At 42.2% G+C, this 27084-nt stretch overlaps 1 protein-coding gene across 17 annotated transcripts in view; it reads right to left on the reverse strand.

Annotated features, from left to right (window-relative positions):
• caska (calcium/calmodulin-dependent serine protein kinase a) overlaps positions 1-27084 on the reverse strand; it is a 181271-nt gene that overhangs the window by 7209 nt on the left and 146978 nt on the right. For 9 of the 17 annotated variants that reach the window (XM_037110242.1, XM_037110259.1, XM_037110241.1 and 6 more), the window contains 10 exons: positions 26803-26883; positions 23318-23506; positions 23101-23179; positions 18581-18666; positions 18325-18393; positions 16473-16541; positions 12893-12928; positions 7182-7223; positions 6604-6800; positions 6364-6479 (listed from right to left, as the gene is read on the reverse strand). In XM_037110242.1, the coding sequence (XP_036966137.1) occupies positions 6364-6479; positions 6604-6800; positions 7182-7223; positions 12893-12928; positions 16473-16541; positions 18325-18393; positions 18581-18666; positions 23101-23179; positions 23318-23506; positions 26803-26883 (964 nt within the window). The remainder of the gene's footprint in view (positions 1-6363; positions 6480-6603; positions 6801-7181; positions 7224-12892; positions 12929-16472; positions 16542-18324; positions 18394-18580; positions 18667-23100; positions 23180-23317; positions 23507-26802; positions 26884-27084) is intronic. The other 8 variants (XM_037110244.1, XM_037110249.1, XM_037110248.1 and 5 more) reach the window with 3 other exon arrangements.

A 27084-nucleotide genomic window follows, 5' to 3' on the forward strand; every position in this document is an offset into this window, starting at 1 on the left:
TATAGTATTTATGTTGTATTGATGTTGACATATAAGTAAGAAACTGAACATACTGTTAAGCATTTGGAAAGTATAAAGTTCAACTGTTAGGTCACACAAGGACACGCAGACTGACGATCGGGAGCACTGAGAGAATTGGAAATGCAAAACACTAAGTCCTGAAACTGAAGACAAGTACAATACATGTTATTTGCCTAAACAGTGGCCTGAACATTATAATTAGTAAACAATAATTCGACTAAATACTTTATATTGTTGCATGTTGGGGGAAGTATTCTTTGAGACAACTTGATTGGGGCAATAAGCCTAAGGAAACTGTTTAAATGTCTTCTAAATTACCACAAATATTAGATGGTGCACAGTTATAAGTGTTACTGCACTTATTCTGCAGATATTCCTAATCAAAGTTGCTGTTTTTAAAAACACCATGAATGTTCTACACAGTTAGTGACCTGTGAAAGTTTGATTACACTTAAGCAGCAACTCCCTGCATGATTATTTTCTGAAGAACATCCCAGCATAAGAGGAGAGCTCTTGGACTGCTGTAACCATTTACAGCCTGAAAAATTATCGTGTTCTGTTCCCCCAGACAAGGGTCATGTGACACATTTATTTTGTGTTATTCTGAATTATTTCAGAGTTTAAGAGTTTAATTATCATAAAAAAGAGAAACTCAGCAGCCATATAATGTTATGCCATGATGACATATATATTCCCTGTTATTAGAGCAAAGACCTATGCTCAGAAAAAAAGTTGTGCTGTTATTATAAAAGTTCTGTTGTTGTTAGACTTAGCTGAATAATGACAAAAATGTTATTGATTTGACCTTAAAATGACAATATATACTATATAGAATTGTTGTCTGTACATAACTTGACAAAGTAATGACACATCATTATGATTGGGTTTAATAAACACAAAAAACATTCAGCAACCTGACAATTTTGTCCTTACAATATACATTACCTGTTATTATGACATATATTTAGTGCTTAAAATACACTTTGTGTTGTTGTTGTTTGATTTAAAATGTTCTGTTGAATGTGACAAATTAATTTTGTGTATGGCACACTCAAACCTGTCATGTTACTGTGCTGTACAAACCTAGAATTTTTGACTGCAAGCTGTTTCCCAAAAAATGTTTAAGCTGAATGAGAGAGTTGGGGTTCACAGTCAACTTTATAAAAACAGTACTTTTGCCAGATAGGACTCTCGAAACACTGTGTGACAAACACATAGCTGAATACCTGAGGGTAACTGCAGGTTGTGCAGAGTCTATCACACATTAGAGCAAAGCTGCTCACTGTACAATGTGTTCTCAGCCTCTGCAATATGAGCCTCCATGCAGTCACCATCTCAGGGTGCTGACAAGCCAAATGCAATGGCCATTAGTTACTGGGTTCTATTGTACAACAGGCGGCTGCAGATCAGCTGCTGCTCAGACCGAATAAAAGTTTCAGGGGCTGAATAGAGTTATGTTTTTACCAGACCTAAGTGTTAGGTGGTCTTCACATTACTGCCTGGGTCTGCTTAAGAGCACACTCAACCAGACAAATTACAAATTGGTTAAGATCAACAACAAAACACACAATGTCTGAAACACACAAGCTAAGCTACATGGTTTCAGTTTTGTGTCAGCCTTCTGGTGTTTGTTGACTGTATCAACAGAAACAAAACTGAAACACTTGCACAATGATAGCTGATTTAATCTATAGGATTTATCAAAGAAACAGAGAAAAGAAAAAGAAGAGAGAAAGTCGCTGTGTGGAAGAGGAATAGAAAAAGAAAAGGACACAGCTGCTGTCACTGGTTGTTACTTACATGCAGAGAGGCCGTTCAGTAGGAGAAAGCGAGAGAGATGAACAGGAAGGGTCATAACACGGTTCGGTTACAACAGCAGAATCACAAAACGTTACATACAAACATCAAGATGCAACAGTTGTTCAGCACTGCAAAATACCAAAAATGTGGAAGGACACACAATATACTGTTGTTGTTGCTGTTGAAGGGAATAATGTATGGTTAAAGGTTCTCAGGGGAATGCCAGAAATGAAGTTTAACTTTATAAAGCAGATAATGTTTCTTTTGTTCTTTTTCTTTATTTATAATTGTGTCATTTAAAAAAATGTCATCAAATGTGTTACATTATATGATAATATTTACTCTTTGTGATGCCTGATCCCCTGGCCCTTTAAGAACTATTAATCTTTTCAGCAAATCCCTTACGGTGTTGACCTGACATGCCAAAACAATTCTTTAAGTATAGTACAACACTACAGTGCTGAACAGTAAATCATCATAGTTACACTTAATACCGCAGTTTGGGTAACATAAATATATTTTGGCCTATTTAGTAAGCAGTAAGCAAATTATGCTACACTGCTTAAAAAGTCAGTCTTTAATAAATTACCCTTGATAAAATACCGTGAACATTTTCCTAATTTAGATACCAAACTATTTGATCATAAAATCAGTTTGGCTGGTACTCAGAAATGAATGAGGTTGAGTAGTTGTGCATATGTGTATTTGAATTCAGCTGAGCCTCGTAATGACTCACAAGAGACTCTGGTTCTCTCGTCTTTCCCTTCTCATCTTTGTAATGTTAATGTTCATCAAGTAAAGTACATTTCCCTCCAGCTCCAGTCAGCAGTCAACCTTACAGAACATAAACACCTGACAATGGAGATCACCTCCACAGATAAAGTGTAATGATTAATCCACTTTTCAATTCCAAAATTTAAAGTAAACTATAAGCTCTCCTCCCTTCAATAAACAGCTCCAGATCAGAGCACAAACTGATGCGACTCCAGGTGTTTATTCATCCAGAAGGTCTGGCTCTGCAGCCAACTCTCGGAACTGGTATATTGTATATTCATGATATCCTACGGAACTTCATTATGTAACTCATCCTCAGTAGTACTGGGACTGGATCAGCAAGACTTCTGTATACTGATGTAAAAAAAAAGGGGGTTTGTAACAGGGAATGTGACCTTGCTGGTTCTCTCTGCCGATCAGCACCTCATTATTTAAAGGAGAACTTCGGTCGGTTTAATCATGCAGCTTCATTGCTCAAGCTACCCTTGACTTGCCAGTACTGAGTACTGTGCAAGGAGCTACATATCGGTTTGTTGACATTCGTATCTTCCGGTAGCTTGACCAAATTAATCAATCCATCCAGTGTGCGCTTACTCCCTCACTGGCAGAGACAGAAACGTATTCCAGCATTTTGTTTTTTCTGTTCATAATGTACATGTCCATGTTACAGCCTGTCATGAGCCATGAGCCTTACAATAGCCTGTTAAGCCTGTTGAGCACATGCTAGACGGATTGACTAGTTTTGTCTAGCTACCGGAGGACATGGATGTCAACAAACCGGTATGTGGCTACTTGCACAAACACACTGTTTTAACTACTTTTTTATTCATTTTGAGTCATACACGCTACAGTGCTGTGTTGTAAGGTGTCTGCTGATGTTGCATAACTCTTGGGGTGAGATGTGAAGCATGTTAAGAAGCTTAAAACACAGTGTAAAGTTCTGACCCTATGTTGTTAGCTGTCAATGCTAACTCTCTATTCACGGAGCCCTGTAATGGTTAGACCAAATGTGTTCGCATCTTCGGTACTGGCAAGTCAAGAGTAGCTTGAGCAATGAAGCTGCATGTTTAAATCGACCGAAGTTCTCCTTTAAAGAAACACCTGTTGTCAAATAAGCACAGAGTGAATCTGATGAAGCAGCGCATAGTTTGCTCCTTTGCTCAACTGTTAATAAACTAGTGTAAATATGCACAGCAATATTGATTGACGAATATATATATATATATATATATATATATATATATTTATATATTTATATATATCCATCCATCCATCCATTATCTGTACATTATATGTACGCCGCTTAATCCTCTGCAGGGTCGCGGATATTTATATATACACTATATTACCAAAAGTATTCGCTCACCCATTCAAATGATCAGAATCAGGTGTTCTAATCACTTGGCCTGGCCCCAGGTGTATAAATTCAAGCACTCAGGCATGCAGACTGTGAAACAAGACATTTGTGAAAGAATGGGCCGCTCTCAGGAGCTCAGTGAATTCCAGCGTGGAACTGTCATAGGATGCCACTTGTGCAACAAATCCAGTCGTGAAATTTCCTCGCTCCTAAATATTCCACAGTCAACTGTCAGCTCTATTATAACAAAATGGAAGCGTTTGGGAACAACAGCAACTCAGCCACGAAGTGGTAGGCCACGTAAAGTGACGGAGAGGGGTCAGCGGATGCTGAAGCGCATAGTGCAAAGAGGTCGCCGACTTTCTGCACAGTCAATTGCTAGAGAGCTACAAACTTCATGTGACCTTCAGATTAGCCCAAGTACAGTACGCAGAGAGCTTCATGGAATGGGTTTCCATGGCCGAGCAGCTGCAGCCAAGCCACACATCACCAAGTGCAATGCAAGGCGTCGGATGCAATGGTGTAAAGCACGCCGTCACTGGCCTCTAGAGCAGTGGAGACGCGTTCTCTGGAGTGATGAATCACGCTTTTCCATCTGGCAATCTGATGGACGAGTCTGGGTTTGGAGGTTGCCAGGAGAACGGTACATTTCAGATTGCATTGTGCCAACTGTGAAATTTGGTGGAGGAGGAATTATGGTATGGGGTTGTTTTTCAGGAGCTGGGCTTGGCCCCTTAGTTCCAGTGAAAGGAACATTGAATGCTTCAGGATACCAAAACATTTTGGACAATTCCATGCTCCCAACCTTGTGGGAACAGTTTGGAGCGGGCCCCTTCCTCTTCCAACATGACTGTGCACCAGTGCACAAAGCAAGGTCCATAAAGACGTGGATGACAGAGTCTGGTGTGGATGAACTTGACTGGCCTGCACAGAGTCCTGACCTGAACCCGATAGAACACCTTTGGGATGAATTAGAGCGGAGACTGAGAGCCAGGCCTTCTCAACCAACATCAGTGTGTGACCTCACCAATGCGCTTTTGGAAGAATGGTCAAAAATTCCTATAAACACTCTCCTCAACCTTGTGGACAGTCTTCCCAGAAGAGTTGAAGCTGTAATAGCTGCAAAAGGTGGACCGACATCATATTGAATTCTATGAGTTAGGAATGGGATGGCACTTCAGTTCATAGAATGAGTAAAGGCAGGTGAGCGAATACTTTTGGTAATATAGTGTATGTGTCTGTTATTGACATTGCTTGTTATCTGAAATACTCTCTTCATTTTTGCGGAGAATACACCAGTAGTCGATGAATTGCACAGTTGGTTTGACAAAAAATGATTTTTTTAGGTGTCACTTTGACCTTACTTGGAGACTTGTGATGGGCAAAATATTACAATGCAACACAATGATAGCATTAAAGAGAAGAGAACTGAAGTTGCAGCTTATTGCACCTTTACAAAAATCTGACTCAACTCTCACACAGACCACCCCCCTGCCTCCTGTGTTCACTCACTCAGCTTTGGTTGCAACCAGGGGTGATTCTAGGGTCAGAGCTTGTGTAGTGCTTTCACTGTGTGCAACTTAAATTCGTCATTTGCCCGCGATATTGACCCTACAATAATCATGTTGTCGCGCTGGATGACGGTCGGGCTGCGGAGCAGTGCAGGTACAGAGAAGCAGCGCGTGAGAAAAGGATGATACCATTTGCTAAGCGGGGGTGTTTTCATTGTCGTCCTTCACATATACATTTTAAACCACCAACTACGGAGTATGCTTTGGACATAATTTAATTAAACCTTGTCAAAGACCAACACAAATTTTAGAATAACACCATTTCTTACTCCAAGTTTTAGGGCTGCTGAGCCCTTTTTTAGGGGTGCAGGAGCATCCTTAAAAATGGGCTAGGCTCGCCCATGGTTGCAACCAGACATGTTGAGTTTTTAGCACACAAACACTCAGCCTGGTCACACAACCAGACACCTGGCAGTGGTGTTCGAGTTGTGAGTTTAGAAATCTAATCTTAATGTAATTTTTATGCCCCTGTAAAGCACATTGAGTTACCTTGTGTCTGAACTGTACTATACAAACAAACTTGCCTTGCCTAGGTGCACACCAGTCAACGTACTGTATCTGCTGTTGATGCTACTTCAGGGCCTCTGTACCTGATTCACAATTACTTTAGAGACAAATGGTCACATACCTTGCTACACACATACAGAACACATCCTCATGCAGATGTGTCATTTAACAGACACACGTGCTCACAGGGCCACACACACACTCATTTAAGTGTTAATATTATGAAAAGTGCAAGCATACATGCAAGTAGAGACTCATGGGACTGAACGACACTATAATATCTGCAGCAAGTTGTTTTGTGTGCACATGCATGTGGGTGAGTGCACGGTGTACCTGCGTTGTGTTTTGCCAAATACTTGTCTTTGTACTGCTTCTTCTTCTTGCCAAACCAGGTACAGCTGGCCTGCTGCTCCTGCTTGGTTTTCTCCATGGCTATACACGCCACTCGCCTAACACAAAAACAGACACAAAGTCACATTAAGCGCTGAGCTGAATGATAGTAGATGTGGAGGTATAGTTTCTCCATAGCCTTGTCTGTTTGCCATAATCTCTCAGTGTGTGTATTTCCCTCACCACTCTTGCAGCTCTGGTGATGGGATGAGGCCTGCTGTGCCATTTTTTGTGTTCTCCAGCTTGCCCTGCCACCAGTTGTGGTCATCCTTGGAGATGATCTGGATGATGTCACCCACTCTGAAACGAACGCCCGCCTCCTTGCAGGGGATGAGTTCGTCTTTGGAGGGGTCATACTCAAACTGAGCCCTAACGTAGATCTGTGTCAAAAAGTGCAGAGGTTAGATGAGAGAGCGATGGGTCAACTACGACTGCAGTAATGATCAGTGGACTCTCGGGGGGGCATGGAGAGTTTTTGGTTGCCTGGCTTAGGTCTCCAAGGGAAGGCCTTCTCCAGTGACATAAAGCCAGACACGGCTGGTCTATTAAGGAGCCTTTCCACACACTGGTTATTATGGCACAGGCATTGTTTTGTATCAATTAGTTCAACACAACATTATCATTATCCTAGCAGCTTTTTGTTGCTTTTCTGCAATCTGCACTCTGTGTCAAAGTGAGCTGGTAAAAATGTTTTGGACAATAGTGCAGAAGTAGTTGCAGTGTTTTCTCTTTTTTGGGGGGTGGGAGAGGCTGTCTCTTACCTTAACAGACATTTTGTCCTTGATTGGAGGTCTGGATTCAATCTAGGATTTGAAAGCATTATACATATCACGCAGGAAAATGGCTATGCAATGTCTAAACAGCAGTACGGACGCCAAGGTTGGTGGAGGGGAAATAGGTTGGGGTTGATGGTGGTGAGACAGGACAGGAGGTTTGCTTACCAATCCAATACTTTCAAATATCTACTGGCCCTAAACTATAAGATAATGATGGATGATTCTCAGATCAAGCTCTGCTACTCTGAGGCTGCAAAGCATGTGTGATAAGAGGGTCCTACTGCCCTCTGCTGGTAGGATCTCCTGTTAGCGCGATCACAATGTCCTTGGATGCCATGTTGCAGGTATTTGTTCTCACAACATTAAAAGACATGACTTTGGTGAGTAATGTTGGAAAATTGAGTTATGTGTCAGGAAGGTGCACACACACATAGAGACTTGATAGGATGAGTTAAGTTGTGAAAGGTTATTATGCTGAAAGATAATTTTAGTTGGCCAGAGTCAGAGGTTGCCCATAACTCCTGTTCCCATAGTTGTGGGTCCATATAACCATCTGACTGGGGATCAGTGGCTAGAGGAGATCTCTAGGTTCTCCAGAGTTAATCAATGCTTGTGCCATTACAACCATACATACATTTTAAAGCTGTAGTCTGTAACTATTTTGTGTTGTATTTGCTAAAATTGTAATTTCCCCAACACAGGCGCAGTGTCTGCTCTCACCTGGTCAGATACTTTCATGCTCAAACTCAAACTGTAAACAATGGTGGAGAAGCAACTGAGCAGAAAAATGCTCCACCACTGCCCATGTCAAAGATCAGAAATAATAAGAATGACAAAGAAAAGCAGTGTAAAAACAAAGAATAGGACAGAGCAGGAGAGAAAACAAGGATAAATATCAGAGCATCATTTCAGAGGTGGAGGGAGCTGTGGGATTTGTAAGGACTCAAGAGCAATGCAGAGTTAGCGGCTTTTCTGCTGGACAAGTAAGGACCCCTGTTTGATATATGCTTAGTTCTATGTTTTAACCACAAGGCTATGGTGGTGGCGGTTACAGTAATACTTGCTATAGCGCATATTGCTGATATTGCAGTCCAGCTACGTAGCTTGTTGGTAAATCTAGCTTGTTAGCTTGTATGCTAACGCTGTTGTTTAACATTGTCTTTATGGCTACTGGTTAGCAAAAGTTTCTTTCAAGTGACCAGGCAGGTACAACTTTAGTTTGTGTTAAGTATGCTCCGAAGTGGCTGAATTGGTTTAGAGAAATAACGTTACTCATGCTTCAGAGAGGCAGCATGGCGTTGCAGGGGGTAATGATTAGCTGGTAACTCCATCTACCGCGATGTCAGGAATATTGATTGTTACTCAGGATATCTACAGTGATCTGCATGAGGCATTCGTCATTGCAATTCAGTTGTATTGGTCAGAAAGAGAACAATTAGTGTTGTTGTTGTTATTTTGGATGTGCCATCTTGGTTATCTGGTGTCCTCTGTTACCACGGTTGCAAGCCTGCTCATGCACAGCAGGCTCCTCTGTGGGGAGGGGCTTTGAAGGCAGGGCTGCAGCCAGCCAAGAGGAAGAAGGAGGGACCTTGTAGATGGTATGTATGTACCTTGTATGTCTCTTCTAATTGTATTTTTTATGTGAGGTGTGTGCTGTCCTTTCATGTAGAATTTAGGTCATAAAAGTGTCAGTGTTCTTGTAAAATGTATCTGTGTAAAGTATCTGTGAAATTAATCTAAGACTCTCACACAGAAGGACTGATCATTGTCACCATAGATTTCTACCATACATATCTCAAAGCTGTGCTTCCTAAATTCCATCAACATGGGGATTTTGCAATGAGAGGGGCGAACATGCTGCACCTTGCTTACACCACCATACCTGGTGCATACCTAGCCGAGCCCTGCCCCCACCTTGGATACTCAGACCACATCTCCATTAAGCTGATCCCTGCATACAGACCACTCGTCAGACGCTCCAGACTAGCTAACAAACAGGTGAAGACCTGGCCGGCCGGAGCCATCTCTACCCTTCAGGACTGTTTTGAGTGCATCGACTGGCAAATGTTTAGGGCGGCAGCAAGAGGCAATGGCTCCACTGACCTGGAGGATCAGCAAATCCATTGATGACGTCACTCATCAAGACCATCATCACATGCTCAAACCAGAGGCCATGGATGACTGCAGACATACATGCAGTGCTGAGAGCCAGATACATAGCTTTCAGAGCAGGAGATAAGGAGGCTCTGAGCACAGCGAGGGCAACACTGGCCCGGGCTATCAGGGATGCTAAACGAGTGCATGCCCAGAAAATCCACGGCCACTTCACAGACAGCGGAGACACATGGCAGCTGTGGCAGGGCACCCAAGCCATCACCAACTACAGGACAATGACACCGGCCTGTGACAGTGATGCCTCCCTGCCTGATGCCTCCCTGCTGAATGTGTTCTACGCCCGGTTTGAAGCAGAAAACGATGTGGTGGCGAAGAAGAACACCCCCCTTCCCGGTGAACAAGTGCTATGTCTGACCAAGGCTGAGGTGAGAAAGACTCTGCAAAGAGTCAACCTGCATAAGGTGGCTGGCCCAGACAACGTTCCTGGGAGTGTGCTCAAAGGATGTGCAGACCAACTGGCAGATGTTCTCACAGACATCTTTAACATCTCCCTGAGCAGTGCCACCATCCCATCATGCTTTAAAGCCACCACCATTATCCCTGTGCCCAAAAAGTCACTTGTGTCCTGCCTCAATGACCACTGCCCCATCACATTCACCCCTACCATCATGAAGTACTTTGAGAGACTGATCCTGAGGCACATAAAGAACCTTCTGCCTCCCACACTAGACCCCCTGCAGTTCGTATATCAAACCATCTGCTCCACAGATGACGCCATCACCACTAGGGTTATATCATTATAGCATTCACCCATCTGGATAAAAAGAACTTACGTCAGAATGCTGTTCATAGACTTCAGTTCAGCATTAAACACAATCATCCTCCAGCACCTGACTAGGAAGCTGAGCTTGCTGGGCCTGAACACATCCCTCTGCAACTGGATCCTGGACTTTCTGATGGGGAGACCTCAGACAGTCCGGATCGGAATTAACAACTCCAGCACCACCACACTGAGCAGAGGGGCACCTAAAGGCTCTGTACTGAGTCCATTACAGTACACTCCTAACCCATGACTGCACAGCACTACACGACTCGAACCACATCAAGTTCGCTGACGATATGACCGTGTTGGGTCTCATCGACAAGAACGATGAGTCATCATACCAGGAGGTGGAACAACTAATAATCAGGTGCAAAGTCAACAACCTATTCCTGAATACAGGCAAAACCAAAGAGGTGGTTGTTGACATCCGGAGAGCACAGAGAGACCACGAGCCACTGAACATCCACGGCTCCCCAGTGGAGATTGTGAAGAACACAAAATTCCTTGGTGTCCATCTGGCGGAGAACTTAACCTAGTTCCTAATCACCAGCTCCACCATGAAGAAAGCCCAGCAGCATCTCCACTTCCTGAGAAGGCTGAGGAAAGCCCACCACCCATTCTCACCACTTTTTACAGAGGGACTATAGAGAGCCTCCTGGGTAGCTGCATCACTGCCTGGTTCAGAAACTGCACCAGAGAAACTGGACCACAAGAACCTGCAGTGAGTGGTGAGGACGGCTGAAAAGTTCATTGGCTTCAGACATCCATCTCAGACATTTACACCACACGCTGTATCCGTAAGTCAACCAGCATTGTGAAAGACCACACCCACCCCTCACATAGACTTTTCTCCCCCCTTCCATCTGGCAGAAGGTGCCGTAGCATACAGTCCATCAGTGTATTGCTGTGTCTGTGTCAGCAATGTCCATATGGCTACAACAGCTCCATAGTGCAGTCCCAACATCCTTATCTTATGAGGAATTATAACCCAAGATGAGAAAAAAAAACAACAAATACAAACTCGTTACACGCTGTACCTTCGACAAATGAGCCATTCGCCGAGCCCCACCGTGTGTCCATGTTCAATTTAGGAATGCCCCTGGAAACAAGTGAACTGTCACGTCAAAGCATCAAAGCACTGCGTTCTGGCAGTCGTTGCGGTCTCTCCTCGGACCCCCCGAGTGGTATATAAGTGCAAGCTCGCCAATTGCCAGTGTTAAAATACTGACATTGTTGCAGCTTTTAATGCCAACATTTCCTAAACGAACTCATTCGTATTACTTACGAAAATTATTAAAGAGTGAAAAATAAGATAGAGGGCAATGTTTGAGTTGAGTTCCATCAAAATAACAGAAATTATAGTATATTTACGCTATTATTACACAGCCTGTCTTAATGTGCAAACCATCCTACATCTGCAGCAGCTTAATCAAAAACAATCAAACTTAGCCTCCTGCTTTTTAAGAGCTTAATAGTGTATGCAGCTTTATGTAAGGCAAACATCGTGTTAAATGCGCATGTTTGTTCTCTGTAAATTATCACCAGTTTGGTTGGAGGTGTTATGCCATGTCTGAGGCCTAGGCTCCACAGCAGCTGACGCACCGAGTCATACCATATCCATTGTTTGTGCACTTCTGTGGCGAGGTCGTAAAAGCACAACATCTGGTTTTTGTAGAGGACTTCTTTCTTTGCCTTAGCTGCTTTTATAACTTCTATCTTCTGCTTGTGGTTCAGGAATCTCATTATTAACGTTTTTCGTTGTTGTTGTCTCTTCTTGGCCCGACCCGGTGCGCTCTCTACATCACTATTGGGCACCCCAGGGGAGCCAAGTTCAGCACTTCCGGTAACCAGCCTTCGAGAAATGAGCAAGAGTCCGGGCCCTCGGCCCCCTCTGGCAAGTTCACCAGCCTCAGGTTATTCAGGCGCGGCTCTGCGTGTTCATCCTCCACGGTTGATTAACGCACCTCTGCTTGCGTTATCCTTTTGGTGCACTCCACCAGTGCTTTTCTGTTTTCTTCAACAGCGTGCAGGAACCCATCAAGTCTGGTTGAGAACTCTGACTTCAAGCTATGTATTGCCACCAGTATCTCTGCTTTAGCTCTGGTAAGCCCGCTGCCGCTTTCCTCAGGAATCTCTGTGCTGATGTTAGCCTCTTTGGTAGCTTGATTTTCCATGCTCTGTGCCCTGAAGTCAGTTAACTTCGCTTGCGTCTGTGTTCTCCCTCGATTTCTACTTGATTTTCCAAGATTTGGCATAACTGCTTCGACACCAAAGGACGCCTACAGTTTTTAAGTGCAGTTCTATATTTTATATCAGGATTTATTAGGATTTTTGGTGGAACAGGGTTTAGTGTGACTTACTAGCTCGAAGTCATACCAGAAGTCCCCCTTATAAATCATTTTACATTACATATGCTTGGGTTTTGGACTGCTGTCCAGATGATTCAAGCAATGTGAAGATGTGAGACACTGGAATGCTAAAAAGGTTACTAAGTAATCAATTGGGAAAATAATTTGTAGTTGAAGTCCTACCCGAATCGATACAGGAGGATGTCCTATCAACCTCAGATCACATTGTGTTCATTGGTGGAGCATCATGCTAAATCAGTCCAAACTATACTCATGAAATTTGTAAGGAAAATTGAGACACATACCTCTGTATAAAGTTGAGAGATTGTATGCACTGTATAAGATGCTAATGAGTACAGGTGGGTGAGTGAGTGAGTGAGTGAGTGATTGATTGAGTGGCTTTTATTCACCTGTCGACCCTTGGGCTGAATGGTGGATGGCAGGTCCTGCAGAAGTAAACCATTTATGAGAGAAAGACATGGTTAACTGTGAGACACAAAGTCTCAGTTCACAGCTTGTATTGACATCCATCCTGAGTACTCTGATCTAGAGTGGACAGCTCTAAGTTGTTGGGCCTAATGCCACATGGCTCAGACAAAGAGAAGGCCTGTAGGGGAAATCAAAAGCCTAACTACTAGGGCTTGAGGAGCCAACAAAGAAACAGAACAGAGGCTCAAAAGGTGTGAAAAACTGTAACTCAAGGTATGACCCACCCCCAAAACTTTCACCCAGTCCCTATTGGTTGTGAGCCAGGAAACTCTGCCAGGATCACAATGACATCACTCAGAGTTTAAAGGTCAGGAGACCCCTCTGCACGTGGTATTCCCAGGACACATTATGTTGTGCAGAGACAGTGCAACAGTTGACGTAAGGGTGTACTTTGAGAGACAGAGAGTTTTTGTTTTACTTTCATTTTTATTCAAATATTCGCCATTACTGTTCTGGATCCATAGAGGAACACTGCACAACCCAGTTGTTCCTCAGCGCTTGCAGAAGGAAGATATTATCTTCAGAAGGAGATGGAACTCCAAGGTCTGGTCCTTCCATCAGGTCGACAATGCTGCGTGATATCTGCCTGCCTTGACCCCACGCTTGAGTCCAAAGCAAGTAGGACTTTCGAGTAGGACGGGGAACACGCCAATTGCAACGAGTGACCCAAGTAAGAGGCTACTGTTTGGGAATAGAATATAATAGAAACAGATAGAATATTGCATGCTTTTGTTGTGCTTATGTTTTGTTGTAAAGGGACCACCGTGTCCTACTTATGGTTGACTGTACTGTATGCTAACCGTGTTGTTATGCTCACCAGGAGCTTGTTCAGGCTGATTCAGCGTGTGTAGTTTTGCTGCTGTGTGTGACCATAGTACATCATATTACGGCTCGATAAATGGATCACTTTTTGAGGGAGAAACGACCACTGAGTATTGTGTAATTCTTGTCTGCTTGGCGCTCGCTTAGCCTTCCTTGCTTTCACTAACTCACACACCCTCACACACACACACACACACACACACACACACACACACACACACACACACACACACACACACACACACACACACATTTAGACACGCGTAGTCTTATGAGCGATCTGTTATAGTCTGAAACGACGCAACCGTCATCTTTGGTCAAATGTCGTGCGCATGTGTAGTGATTGCCTTGAGTCGACACATTCCTGCCGCCATTTTTGAATCCCAGGTGTATGATTCATTGCAATCTGAATCATTACCTCAGGATTTGTGTTCTTGCATGACTTCAAGTCACGTTCGCCATTTCCTGTAATCCTGTAATTTACGCCCACTAATTTGTAGTCTGGTGAACGTGACTTCCCAAGCCATGTTTGCCCCCCCCCCCGCCCAAACACACACACACACACACACACACACACACACACACACACACACACACACACACACATTTCCACCCACTGTTTGGCTTGCTTATATTTTTGTGGTGCTAGTTCTAGAGAACAACTGTTGTTTGAAGCAGGTGGTTTATGTTTTGGAGAAAAGCTTTAACTAGACAATTCCCTGCCAGGAAATCGCAAAAGTGGGCTGTGCGCTTTGCCCCCTGACTTAAAAATTATGAAAGCTAAAAAAAAAAAAAAAGTTGAATGCTACATTGATTTGGACTTATATCTACATTTTAAAGTTTGAATGGTGTGTCTAGGTCAAAGTATGCCAGAAGTGTCGATTTTTGAAATCTTTTTTTCGATCTTTTCACCTGGTCTCATCCACTTTGTGTGTGTGTTTGTGTGCATGTCATTGTGTGTGTGTGTCCATTGGTCTATGTGTGTATATGTGTGTGTTTGTGTCTGTCGGTCACAGATAGACACACATACAGAAAGACACACACAGACAGACACACACACAGACACACACACACACAGACACACACAAACACAATCACATGCACACAAATTCACACACACACAAAGTGAATGAGACCAGGTGAAAATATTGAAAACAAGATTTCAAAAGTTGACATCTCTGGCATAGTTTGACCTAGACACACCATTCAAACTTGAAAAATGTAGATAAAAGTCCAAATTATCAACCTGGGCTTCAACTTTTGTTTTAGCTTTCATAGTTTGAAAGTTTCATTTGATTATTCATCCCTGTTTTAAGGGTGGTGCCCTGTGTTCATTAATGAATCATATTTACCTATGTTTCATTAATTAACTAGAATAATCTTATTAAGTAATAATAATATTTTAATTAATAATCAATAAGCAATATAAATTCCCAACAAAGTACAGATGTGAACGCCCCTGAGATGCACCGAGGATGCAAGAAGAACAAGAACAAGAACAAGTAATGTGAACGACATATCTGGCCCCCTTTGCCTGTCCATTAGCAGCTTCAACCAACCATTGAACTAACAACCATCATATCCCCTTACAAATTGCATGTTTTTAAAAGCTGTTGTGCGAACTTCACAAAGTTTGTGAAACAGCTATAAAAATTCAAAATCATTTGAGCCTTCTTCTAAAGTCAGCATTTCATGTGATACATTTAGTTGTTTCTGTGTCAGTTTGTGGCAGCACCACTGTCGCACTGGTTTCACCATATACATAATCATGTATGTATGTATTTGTGTATATTTGTATATAAAGCAGCAAGTGAGATTCGCTCACAGGTGGTCACTTGAGATGCACGTTAATGCCAGGTGGGAACTGATGGATCTAAAGCTGTCCACTTATAATCGGATCACTCAGGGAGGATGGTTTCACTAGGTCTGAATTTTTTAAAATACAAAGTACAACATTAGTTGAAAAAAAACATTCAGGTATCTTTTTTGTGGAAATTAAACAATGAATGCACATTCATCTGCAATCTGCTCTTGCAAAATGGACAGAGAGTGGACGGTGAAAAAAAGAACAGAGTAATTCTATCTTTTAAAGCAGATCTGGCTGTGGAGCAACAAGCAAGCACAGAGCAAGCAAAGCAGCTGCAACATCAGCATGACCACAGTGTCTGTCTGAAGCCTTGGAGTAGAAACAAAGAGACTGCACAACCTGATGAGGTTTAGTGTAATGCACAGCAGAAGCCCTGAGTGTGTCCCCTGCACCATGGAGACCACAGGATGCCTAGTGTGTTGTGTCAGCAATGAGGCACAGCACGCAGCAGGTTTTATGAGGCACACCAATTTGTTAACTGAGATATCGGACCTGGGGGTCTTTGGCTCAAACAGATGAACTGAGGGAATGACACAGGATTGACTAAGGAGAGCTATAGTACAACCTGCCTGCTACTAATCCTACTGTTATTAATGCTTTAACAGTTACAACTCAAATTAAACAGAAATAAACACAGCTCATGATGAACAGACAAACTTCACGGACAATATGATAAACTGACGTGAAGACAGAGACATGTAAAATTACCATGACACATCAACTTAACAAATGAGACGCACTGTTGAGGGGAAAAGAGAGAAATGGTTTAGGGTCTTTTTGTAGGGTTTTTTTGGGGGGACGGGGGTCCTTACCAAGATAGAACTGTTAATGCTGGAGTAGCCATTGGCAGGAGACTGCCTGGAGGTGGTAGGGGACTCTTTCTGAAATAAGACACACAGATGAGCAGCGCACAGCTACCACACACACGCACACACACGCACACACACTTAATCTCATACAAATATCCATGAACTTGTGGCTATATACACAGAGATCACAGACACACACACCAGACACACGCTTCTGGGCAGCAACGGTAATAGAGACCCACTACAATGCTGACGTAATGAAAAGCGTCAACAAGACATGGGTGACAACAAGATCAGCAGTCCTCTAGCCTGCACGTCCTTAAATCAGCACAGGGGGGCGGTAGACTGACAGTTAATGATAAGCAGCCAAGCCCATGAAGTCATCCCTTACACAGACCATCACAGCTCAATATCGCAAATAAACATCTCTGTACTCTGAGATATGTGTTTGTGTGCTAAACTTGAGCTTATGGGGGGGACTACAATAGTTTAAATATGGATGATTGCTGCATGGAGGCTACAAATTCTAAAACATGGATGCTTAACACACTTTCAACCCAGCAGCACAGGAGATCTCTACAGTCAGCACAGTTTCAAGGTGGAAACCCATGTTAACTTTCACCAATTCAGTAGCTGGCCAAATGCCTAATATGGTCACAATCCCCCCCTCTTAGGGGGAGTAATGCTGTTACATGTTTTTGCAGAACATTGTGCTGTCCCAGTGAAACTGAACATTAACCTTTTGGATATGAAATGTCATCACTTCATCCCTTTTATCCTGATAGACATTAGTGTGAAAGTGTGTCATTATGAGCATATGAAGACTTGAGTTATGGATAAAATCAAAACCTGATCAGTTCATCGTTAAATCCAAGTGGAAGTTTGGGCTGCATGTAATGAAATTCCCTCAAGGTGTCCCTAAGATACTGCATTCACAAGAATGGGGTGGACAGCCCCAAAATCCTAATGCCTAATGGAATCAGCTATCATTCGCGCGGAGGCACATTAAAAAAAAATTATCATACAACAATGTTATATATATATCAATACATGCCTGTGTATTTGTTGCTCAGTGCAGCTTCAACTTGATGATTATTTCTGAGGCAGTGTGAGGCAATTTCCCATTGTGTCATTCATCACATCATTTAATCAGAGCAGAGAACATATTTTTGTAGTCTGCACTATTTGAACACACATTATTAGCCTTAGTGGACTTATACTTAATTTATAAATATCAAATTGTAAGATGTTTCTGTTCTTTGGTCCACCTTAGTAGTGTGATTTGTTGCACTTTTCTGTACACGCGACATCTATTGCATGTCTGTCCGTCCTGGAAGAGGTGGCTCTTCCTGAGGTTTCTTCCATTGTTTTTTTTTACCCTCTTAAAAGGTTTTTTTTTTCTTCCCCATCAACATGTGAAGTTTTTCCTCCCTTGAATCGAGGGTCTAAGTACAGAGGATGTTGCTCACTGTACAGACTGTAAAGCCCATTGAGGCAATGTGATTGTGATTTTGGGCTATATAAATAAAATTAATTTGATTTTTTGAGCGAGTTTGTACAGTTGTGGTGGTCTGTGGGCAGGAGCAGGGCGGGATCACACAGAGAGGTGTGGCTCATTCCTGGACCAGAGGGGGAGAGGGAGGTTCCGGTATCTTCGTTGTGAAATTGGTGTGCTAAATATCTGACCCAGCCCCAGCAAAACACAGCAAAACACACACACGCACGCACACATGCACGCACACACACACACACACACACACAATCCTTGGATTACATGCATGCACACTCAGAATGGCGAGCAGTTAGTAATATGATCAGCAGATCACAATCAGCAGTGAAGAGGAGGAGGTGTTACCTCACACGAGGAGCCCTGCATCCGATAACTTGGCACTATTTTGAATGTGATGCTGCCTCTCATCTCCCTCTGTGGACATGGACACACACACATACAGGTTTAGTCCTGTCTTAGTTCAGCATATGTGATTTTACTGATTAACAGTATGTAGCAATAACAACACTGAAGCACTTACTTGACATTAAAAGTCAGAAGCACACGCACACACACACACACACACACACACACACACACACACACACACACACACACTCACCAGCATTTTCTGCAGCTGCTCGACGGTCTGGTTGGCTACACTGATGCTGTTGATCTCCCTGATCTCATCTCCAACATGCAATGTTCCTGAAACGAATGGACAAGTGAGCTTTGACAGAGAGACAAAGGAGGATTAAGACAAATGTAAAATTGAAACCTTTTCAAAACTGTTCAAAATTAAGCTCTGTTGCTGTTTTCCCCCCTCACAGCTACAGTGCAGAGAAGCCTGCTTTGTGATCAAGATGGCTTTCCTGCCACCATATCATCGATTTAGTTGGAGTTAGTTAACAGTATACTATAGTCACAAAAAAACAGCAGTACCTTCAATCTTAAGAGCAGCTGACGAAAAGTCTGACAACATGTATACACGAGTGAACGCTTATCATCTTGTCATTGTTAACTCCTTTTTGTCACATCGCGGTGAGGGTTGTCCTGTCTTGGGGTTTTGTCTTGTAAATTTCATGTTTTATTTTGAAAGTAACTCTCCTCTCGTTTCAGGTCACTTGCCCTTCCTCTTGTGTCCCTGGTCTGACGTCATCCCTAATCCCTGATTGTTTTCACCTGTGTTCCCCTTCCTCGTGTGTATAAAGTCTTTGTCTTCCCCTGTCTGTGTCGCCAAAGTATTTCGTCGTCTTGTCGTCTACTGAAGCCCTGTTCATAGTTTTGCATTATTAATCACGCTAAGTATTGCCAAGTTTTATTTTCTGTATTTGACCTCTTGAGAGGAGTGTTTTTGATTTAATAATTTTTCTGGTTAGGATTTTGATTTTCAGTTTATCATTTTTTCATAGCCTTTTGTTTTCCTCCTGGTGGAGCGCTTTTTGTTGTACCTTTTGAATATAGTGAGAGTAGTTAAGTTTCATAGCCTGTGTGCTGACCTCTTCGGAGTGGTTTTTGTTTACTTAATTTTCATATTCAAGAATTTATTTTAGAGTAGGTTTTCCTCCTTCGGGAGCGTTTTCTGTTTCTTTTGTGTTTCATGTCTTGTTCATCTTGTCTGTCCTTCAGAGTTTCGTAGCTATATTTATTTGTCATTCTGTCTGAAGAGTTGCAAATCAGATAATAAAACGTGACATTACTTCTGCCATTTCTGCATCTGAGTCTTCTCTTTTGTCCAAGTCTGACACTTTTAAAGCGAAGATGAAGGAGATGTTCCATTTTTTAAATCTTATTTCATTTAGGAACTTAAAGGGATGCTATTTGTTAGAAAAGTAAATTTTTGAGTCTCATCCCTACCTTGTCAAATAATGCTGCTCTGGGTTTGTGACACTTTAGCATTGTAGCACGGGTCAGCTGCCATACCAAAGCACCAGTTTTTGACAAGTTGGCAATGAAAAAAGCTTTCTGACAAATAGCACTTTTAACATAAGAAAATCTAAAATGTCCCCATCCTCCTTCTGTCTCCTTTAGATTTACATTAATAATGACATGATGTTTCGTGCAAACTTAAGCTGTTTTTCCATCTGAATGAAATATTGACACAGCCATACAAGTGATATGGTGCCATTTGACCTTACCAAGAAAGTGTCAAAAAGATTGACAATAAATCGTTCCAGGTGTCATAATGAACAAAGGTGTGCCTAGTGTTGTTTTTGGCGGCTTGTTTTAATTTTAGTTTTAGTCTAGTCTTTGTGTAAAACTGTCATTTTAGTTTTTATCAGTTTTAGTCACTTCTAGTCAAGATTCAGTCGAATAAAAGTCTGAGCATTTTAGTCTTATTTTAGTCAGAATTATCCATGACTATTTTTATCTCGTTTTGGTCGACGAAAACTGATGACATAGTAACTTTGTCACTTTCCAGGATGTTTGGTGGGTTAGTATCTCAATCACTACACATTATAACAGCATCCATATGATTATAAACCTTCAGCGGGTTTAGACTGACAGGGGACACCGGAGGAAACGCTGAACCCCGACTGGCGGCCATCGGTCCCTTTCTTTGTGCCAGACTTAACTCTGTGTCTTGAGTTATCGCTAATGTTAAGCCACTGCAGAAATCAGCCTCTGTCCCCGCGAGTGAGTCAGACAGCATCCAGTTTACTGATGACGATCATGTAATTATGTAACTTAGAGCGAAAAATGTAACTTTGTCACTTTCCAGAATGTTTGGTGGGTTAGTATCTCAATCACTACACATTATAACAGCATCCATATGATTATAAACTGTCAGCGGGTTTAGACTGACAGGGGACACCGGAGGGAACACTGAACCCCGGCTGGCCGCCGCAGCTGCATCTTCTTAATAATGCCAGGCGGGGGGGATTGAGGAAGAGATGTCTCCTGTGTCTATGCAGTGCGACCTGATGCAGCACTTAAACTGAGACTCAGGAAACAGAAATATTGCAAAATAAGAATAATAGCGAGACATAATGACGTTATTACATTTCGTCTCGTCTCGGTCAACGAAAATGAAGAGATACTTTAGCAGAGTTTCTATTTTGTAAACCACATTTAGGCCCGTTTGTATTCGTCAACAATATTGCATTATATGTTTGATTATAGTTTTCGTCACATGACCACCATTTACGTTGTCTCGTCGTGTTTCCGTCACGTGATAAAGGTTCATTGACGACAATATTTAGACATAATTTTCGTTGACGAAAGCAACACCAACTGTGCCCTATAGTAAATACTATGAAGAATATATCATGTTCTTAATCTCCCGTAATAATCCAATTTGAACTTCATTCCTTACGACTTTTAATACTTGAATTTTTCATGCTCAAATTTAGCTGATACTTATTTTGGACGGAGATGCTCTTATGCCTTGGCTGTTTCACTGTTATGCAACTATCAGCAGGTGGTTGTTATACAACTTGTCCACTAAAGGGCATTCACACATGACCAAAACCTAAGAGCTTCCTTGCTAAGTAATAATTTACCTTAAACAGTGGTAAGCCCTGTGGCAAAAGATACTGCTTTATGAGTTTATATCATTAGACATTAACAATTGCACATTGGATGCGAGGTTATAATTAAGATTTTTTTTTTTATTCTTCATCCGATGCTCATCTTATTTTCTTGTGTGTTAAAGCCAGAATCTATCAAAGACCAGATCTGCTCAACACTAACTTTGTTGTTATTTCTGACCAGAAAGCTCTGTCAACATAGCATTAAGTTAACCACCTAGGCCACATGCAATAATACTGTAATATTAAAAAAAAAAGTCCTTTCATTCAAAACAACAAAAATACTAAAATAAAATGTAATTTCCATTTTGAAATGAAATTAAAATACATAGTTGAATATTTCCTCTTTTTGTTTGCCTTCAAACATGTGTCCATCACTTCAGTCATGCATTCTTTTATTATTTCTGTATCTGAGAGTGGCTTCTTGTGCTTACCCAAAATCCACACCACTCTAAGTGAGCACTCTGTTGTTTTTTGTTGTTGTGTCATAGATGTGACAGGAATCCTGCCTGCAGCTTGATATGACGATTTCATTGCATTCATTTTTGTTGATCTTACTTCTGAATTTTGAGGAAATGTCTCTTCAAAATTCCTAGGCTTTCGTGTCATAATGTCATTTCAAATTGTAAATGTTCGTCACAGCTATAGTCTCCTGGCATATTAAGCACATGAGTGTTGTGCTGGTTGGAGGAAGAATGAATGCACATTTTTCAGTCTATTCTTCTTTGAATTGCTGATTTTCACTGTCCACTTTTCTTTTAGCAGTGAACTTGGAATACGCAATTTTGTGCAATCTAGGCTCCTACAGCCAGCAAAATGTCAATATGCAAACCGCTCCAAAAATGAAAGTGAAACAGTAACTGACCCAGCAGTCTGTGTGTCATTTGGCATGGAGACAAGTCCCGGTATACATGTGCTGACCCAACCAAAACACATTGTTAAGGAATAACAGTTTGGGGGCCACAAATAGGTGGCCGGCGGGCCGCCTATTGAGGACCACTGGTGTAGATCCTTGTGTAAAAAATGACTGAATTATCCAGGCAGAGGGCTGCGGGGTCTCTGCGGATACGACACACACACCTTTTCTCCCCATACCAGTCTCCCTCTCTGTCTCTTTCCCTCTTCTTATGTCTTTGTTTCGCCTATCTACGTCTGCCATACATGATATGCACTGATAGGTTGAAATAAGTCCTGTGATGTTGGGAAGGCAGCGTGTGGTGATGTGTGTGGCCAAATAAAAAATTACACCTTTGCACCTCGCTAGTGTCAGTCAAAAACATTTTTTTCTTGCTGCATAAGTGCTTAATCCCAGTGCTCTTCAGTGCAGTGCTGGAGCATTTCTGTCAGAATAAAATGCTATGAATATGGCGCCCAAGAGCGAGATTCACTCACAGGGAACTGTAAAATCACCATTGGATTATTTTTCCACTATTTTAATCATATTCAACGCTTTATTCAGAAGTGCGTATGCAAATGTGACTATTTTACAAGGCATGGCTCTCTGTTCACATTTGGTTTGTTAATCAGTCAATGAATAGTGAACCTGATTTTTTATAGAATGTAGGAAGCATTTTATCAAATGACTGTGAGCTGTAAGAATTAACTAGTGTACCTTGTCTGTGAATCATTCCTCCATGCATTATCCTTGCAACGATGCAGTGATTTGAGTCATTCATCTTCAGTGTGATACCCTGCATGAATTAACACACAAACACATGCAAGACTAGAACCAGTAGATGATACAGTGAATGAGCTCTTAACAATAAGGGTTAAGTGTTATCTCAGTGGAAATGTGTGAGTGAGTCCAGCAAGTTTGTTTAACTGTGTACCATTGGCTCATCTGTATTCTTCTGGAACTGGACCAGGCGGACTCTGGTAACGTTCTCCAGGTCCATGTCTCCGTTGGTGCTCTCTGGGGAGTCTCCGTTCAGGTAGGGCGAGGTGGGTGGAGGGGTCACCCTCAGAGCCTCGTCACTGTAAACCTCATGGGCCACGACATCGTGGGCCTGCAACAAGGCCTGTGGACACACATTAAAATGAGGCCATGCTCAGACTTTATATGGAAACAAATACAGTGGAATATGCACAACCAAAATAGTAAAGTAATAGTGGAATGACAAGATACCTTGGCTACAGTTTGGGGTTCAAGAGGTCCTCGTTCAGACATCCAAAAACATTTCCTGAATCCGTCCCTTTATCTGGATTTGTACCAAAATTAATGGGACCCATCCACCATTGAAGTTTCATGGACATTCAATTCATTCAATAGTTTTTGTGTAATCCCACAAACAAACCAACTTGAACTTTTTTTGATTACAATACATATGGAATACACTTGCGAGAATGACAATGTGATAATCACAACACCAAAGTTATCATTAGGGCCCAAGCATTAACAGTGCAAGGCCCTACTGAATCTGTCCAGATTATTATTCGATATTATGTTATTTGATAATTCAACTCATTCAACCCCGCCTCATACGTTTGCACATTTTTGAAATTTGGTATGCCATTTTGATTTTCGCCGCCATTTTGAAACACTTCTATAGCTCGTACTTCCACAAACTCCTCCTACAGATTTACCAATGCAGACTTCACATTCAGTCAGTATCTTCCTCAGACCTTGAAGAAAAGTTATCGAAAGCTTTGGCGCATGTCATACCTGGTGGGCGTGGTGGTCAAGTCCTTAACTTAAATAACTTCAACATACAATTTCCCATCTACATCAAATTGATCACACATGTAGAGAGTGTCGCCCTGAATACATCTATGCATAAATATTGTGTCATATCCATAGCATCACCCACTGGACACACAAAGTCAGACAAATATCATCTGATTTGCATGAAATGTGCTGGTTGTTTTCTCCATATCATACACTACAATTTGACATGCAAGTAACATGTGAACCTGCCCTCTGATGGCGGAGCAGCCTTATGTGCATGGAGTGAGGACCTGATCGTCGCTGCTTGCAGATTTAATTATTATTCTTCTCCCTTTTGACGACACATTTGATGACCTGAACATACCCCACAACTCACCGAACTCAGTATATATGTGGGATCTGGTGAAAATTGCAATTTCATTGGGTGTGGGTGTGGCAAGTGCCCAATGGAATATTTCACACTTTACAAACATAAATGAAATTCTGTATGCATTTATCATGACCACACAAACAAAAAACGTCATAGGACCATCCAACAGGAAGTCATCCATTTAGAATTTTGACACAAACTCGCAAAATGTACAAACTCGTCTTGCCCTCTAACACGCGTAATGTAACTGCAATAATAGCCCTTTTTACACAGTGTCTCCGCATTGTCTTCAGAGCGGTGATTCGTCAATTCTCTGCCGATGGTGATTCACACAGTGTGAAGCAACTCTGCCGTACCGCCGTGTAATTCACACAGAAAGCTGGCGCTGGGGCTCCTAAAGAGGCGTGACGGTACATGTCATGTTGATGATGTTGGTGTTTCCCAGGTGTCCCCCCCATCAATCTAAACTCGCAGACAGTTTACAATCATATGGATGCAGTTATAATGTGTAGTGATTGAGATCCTGACCCACCAAACATCCTGGAAAGTGATGAAGTTACATTTTTCGCACTAAATACATAATTGTATAATTACCATCATCGCGGGAACAGAGGCCGTTTCTTTGGTGAAAGTTCACTGAAGTCTTGGTCGGGAGGGCTGACAGTCGCGGTGATTTATTTTCATCACAAACACTCGGTAAATTCAAGTGTTTTGCCAGTTACAGACGCTGTTTTTCGGGAAGAAATGTGAGGAAGTGTCGGTAGGACAGGTGTAAGGATGGATCGTTCTCCAAGTACAGCTGTGGTATTTGTTTCCCTCACGTAAGTTGCCATTGACAGTTACGCTTACTACGCTACTTTTGTTTGGTCCTGATAACGTTTGTGGGACATTTCTCTGCATTTAGTTGAGTCAAGGACCTGTGTAGTTAACTGACCGTCCGACCGACACGCCCCCGCTCCGTGCCTCTGGCTTATCCATTCACACTGGGGCGGTTCACCAATAATGCGGCCCTGATACTACCTCCAGAGGCCAATCAGCGCCGGAGTGAAATTTCCTCCCTCTCCACATCTGAAACTGTCACACAGAGGAGGGTGTGGAGAATTGACTCAGGATCCCTGCATGCAAATGGCAGTGTGTATGGGGCTAATGTTTTACATTCGACTCAAAATTGAGTTCTCCTGAACCCCGAAAATATTGCCTTACTTGAGGATAACACCAATGTACACGGACAGTATTATCTTCCAGTCAAGCCACAAAGAGATCAAGGACCAGTCCTGTTAGACTTATTTTCATGTCAGACCACTAAAGAGCTCAAGGATTTTACATCACTGCTTGTTTCTGTAAGATATTCCCCCTTTTCCACAGGTGTCTCTGGTCTGTAGCCCCTCTGACTGTCTCAGCTTAATCAGGATGTTCTGTACGCCTGGTGCCTCACACCCTGTGTTCCACTCTAATTTTCTGACAGCCATAGAAGCCCTTGAGTGGCACTTTAACAAACCAGTCCCGTCTTCAGAAGACAGCAATCAAACTCTTCACAAAGGGAAAATCTGTCAGTCTTCCAGTGCCATGCAAACACTCACTCACACACGCATGCGCACACACAGTTAAAGATTAAGCTTCAGCCAGCCACCAGTTAGTTTGACTTGAGCAGTTGCCTAGTAACCTCATTGTGACGACAACACTTGCTGCCTCTATCAAAGACGTTAAACCACAACTTCATCATTTTTACACTGTGTTTTCTGTTCAAATAAGCAAACAAAGTACATGTCTCAGTGAGCTTAAGCCGTGCTGATAGGTTTGATAATTTTGTTACCTCTGGACAGAGCCTGACTAGATCTTTCCACAATTCCAGTCTTTATGCTAAGCTCAGCTAATTGCCTCTGGGCTTGAGCAGACATTGGAGTTTTTTATTATTATCATCTTGTCAACTCACTCTCACAAAGAGACAAATAATCATCTTTCACTAAATGTTTAACAATTTAATTTTTTTTCTTACTTAAAAACATTCAAATTCACTAAAACACTCAGAAACAAAACAGAATCATATTTTGTGTGGTATTGCGTTCACTTTGCTCTAACTTGAACTTGTTGGAATGTAGCACACAATGGCGCTGCAATCCCCCCCCCCCACCATGTCAGTTCATGCTTTTCTAGCACTATGAGGGAGCCAGGCCTCTGACCCGACACAGCACATCGCATCAGACACGCCTTACTGACCTCCATCTACACCTCCCTTCCTGTCTCACTTCATAGTCTGATGAACTGTTTTTTTGACTCACCATGAAATGTGGCTGGGTTAATATCCGTCTGAGTTCTTTAGCTTCGTGGTTCTCTGGGTAGCAGGAGATTTCTTCCAGTACCTGAAGGTGAAGATAAAAAGTATCATAAAAGTTTCTTCTTAAGCCACATTAGCTCTTCCTCTTTACAACCAAATCACACATAAATAAACATTCATACATTTGCACCCTACTTTACTTGCTGTGGCTCAGACAGCGCGTGAAGAGGGACCCAACAACCTTACAGTTCCCTTAAAAGTTCCCCTGACACCGCCTCCAACATCT

This window comes from Acanthopagrus latus, chromosome 9, assembly GCF_904848185.1.
Source record: "Acanthopagrus latus isolate v.2019 chromosome 9, fAcaLat1.1, whole genome shotgun sequence".
Lineage (NCBI taxonomy): Eukaryota > Metazoa > Chordata > Actinopteri > Spariformes > Sparidae > Acanthopagrus > Acanthopagrus latus.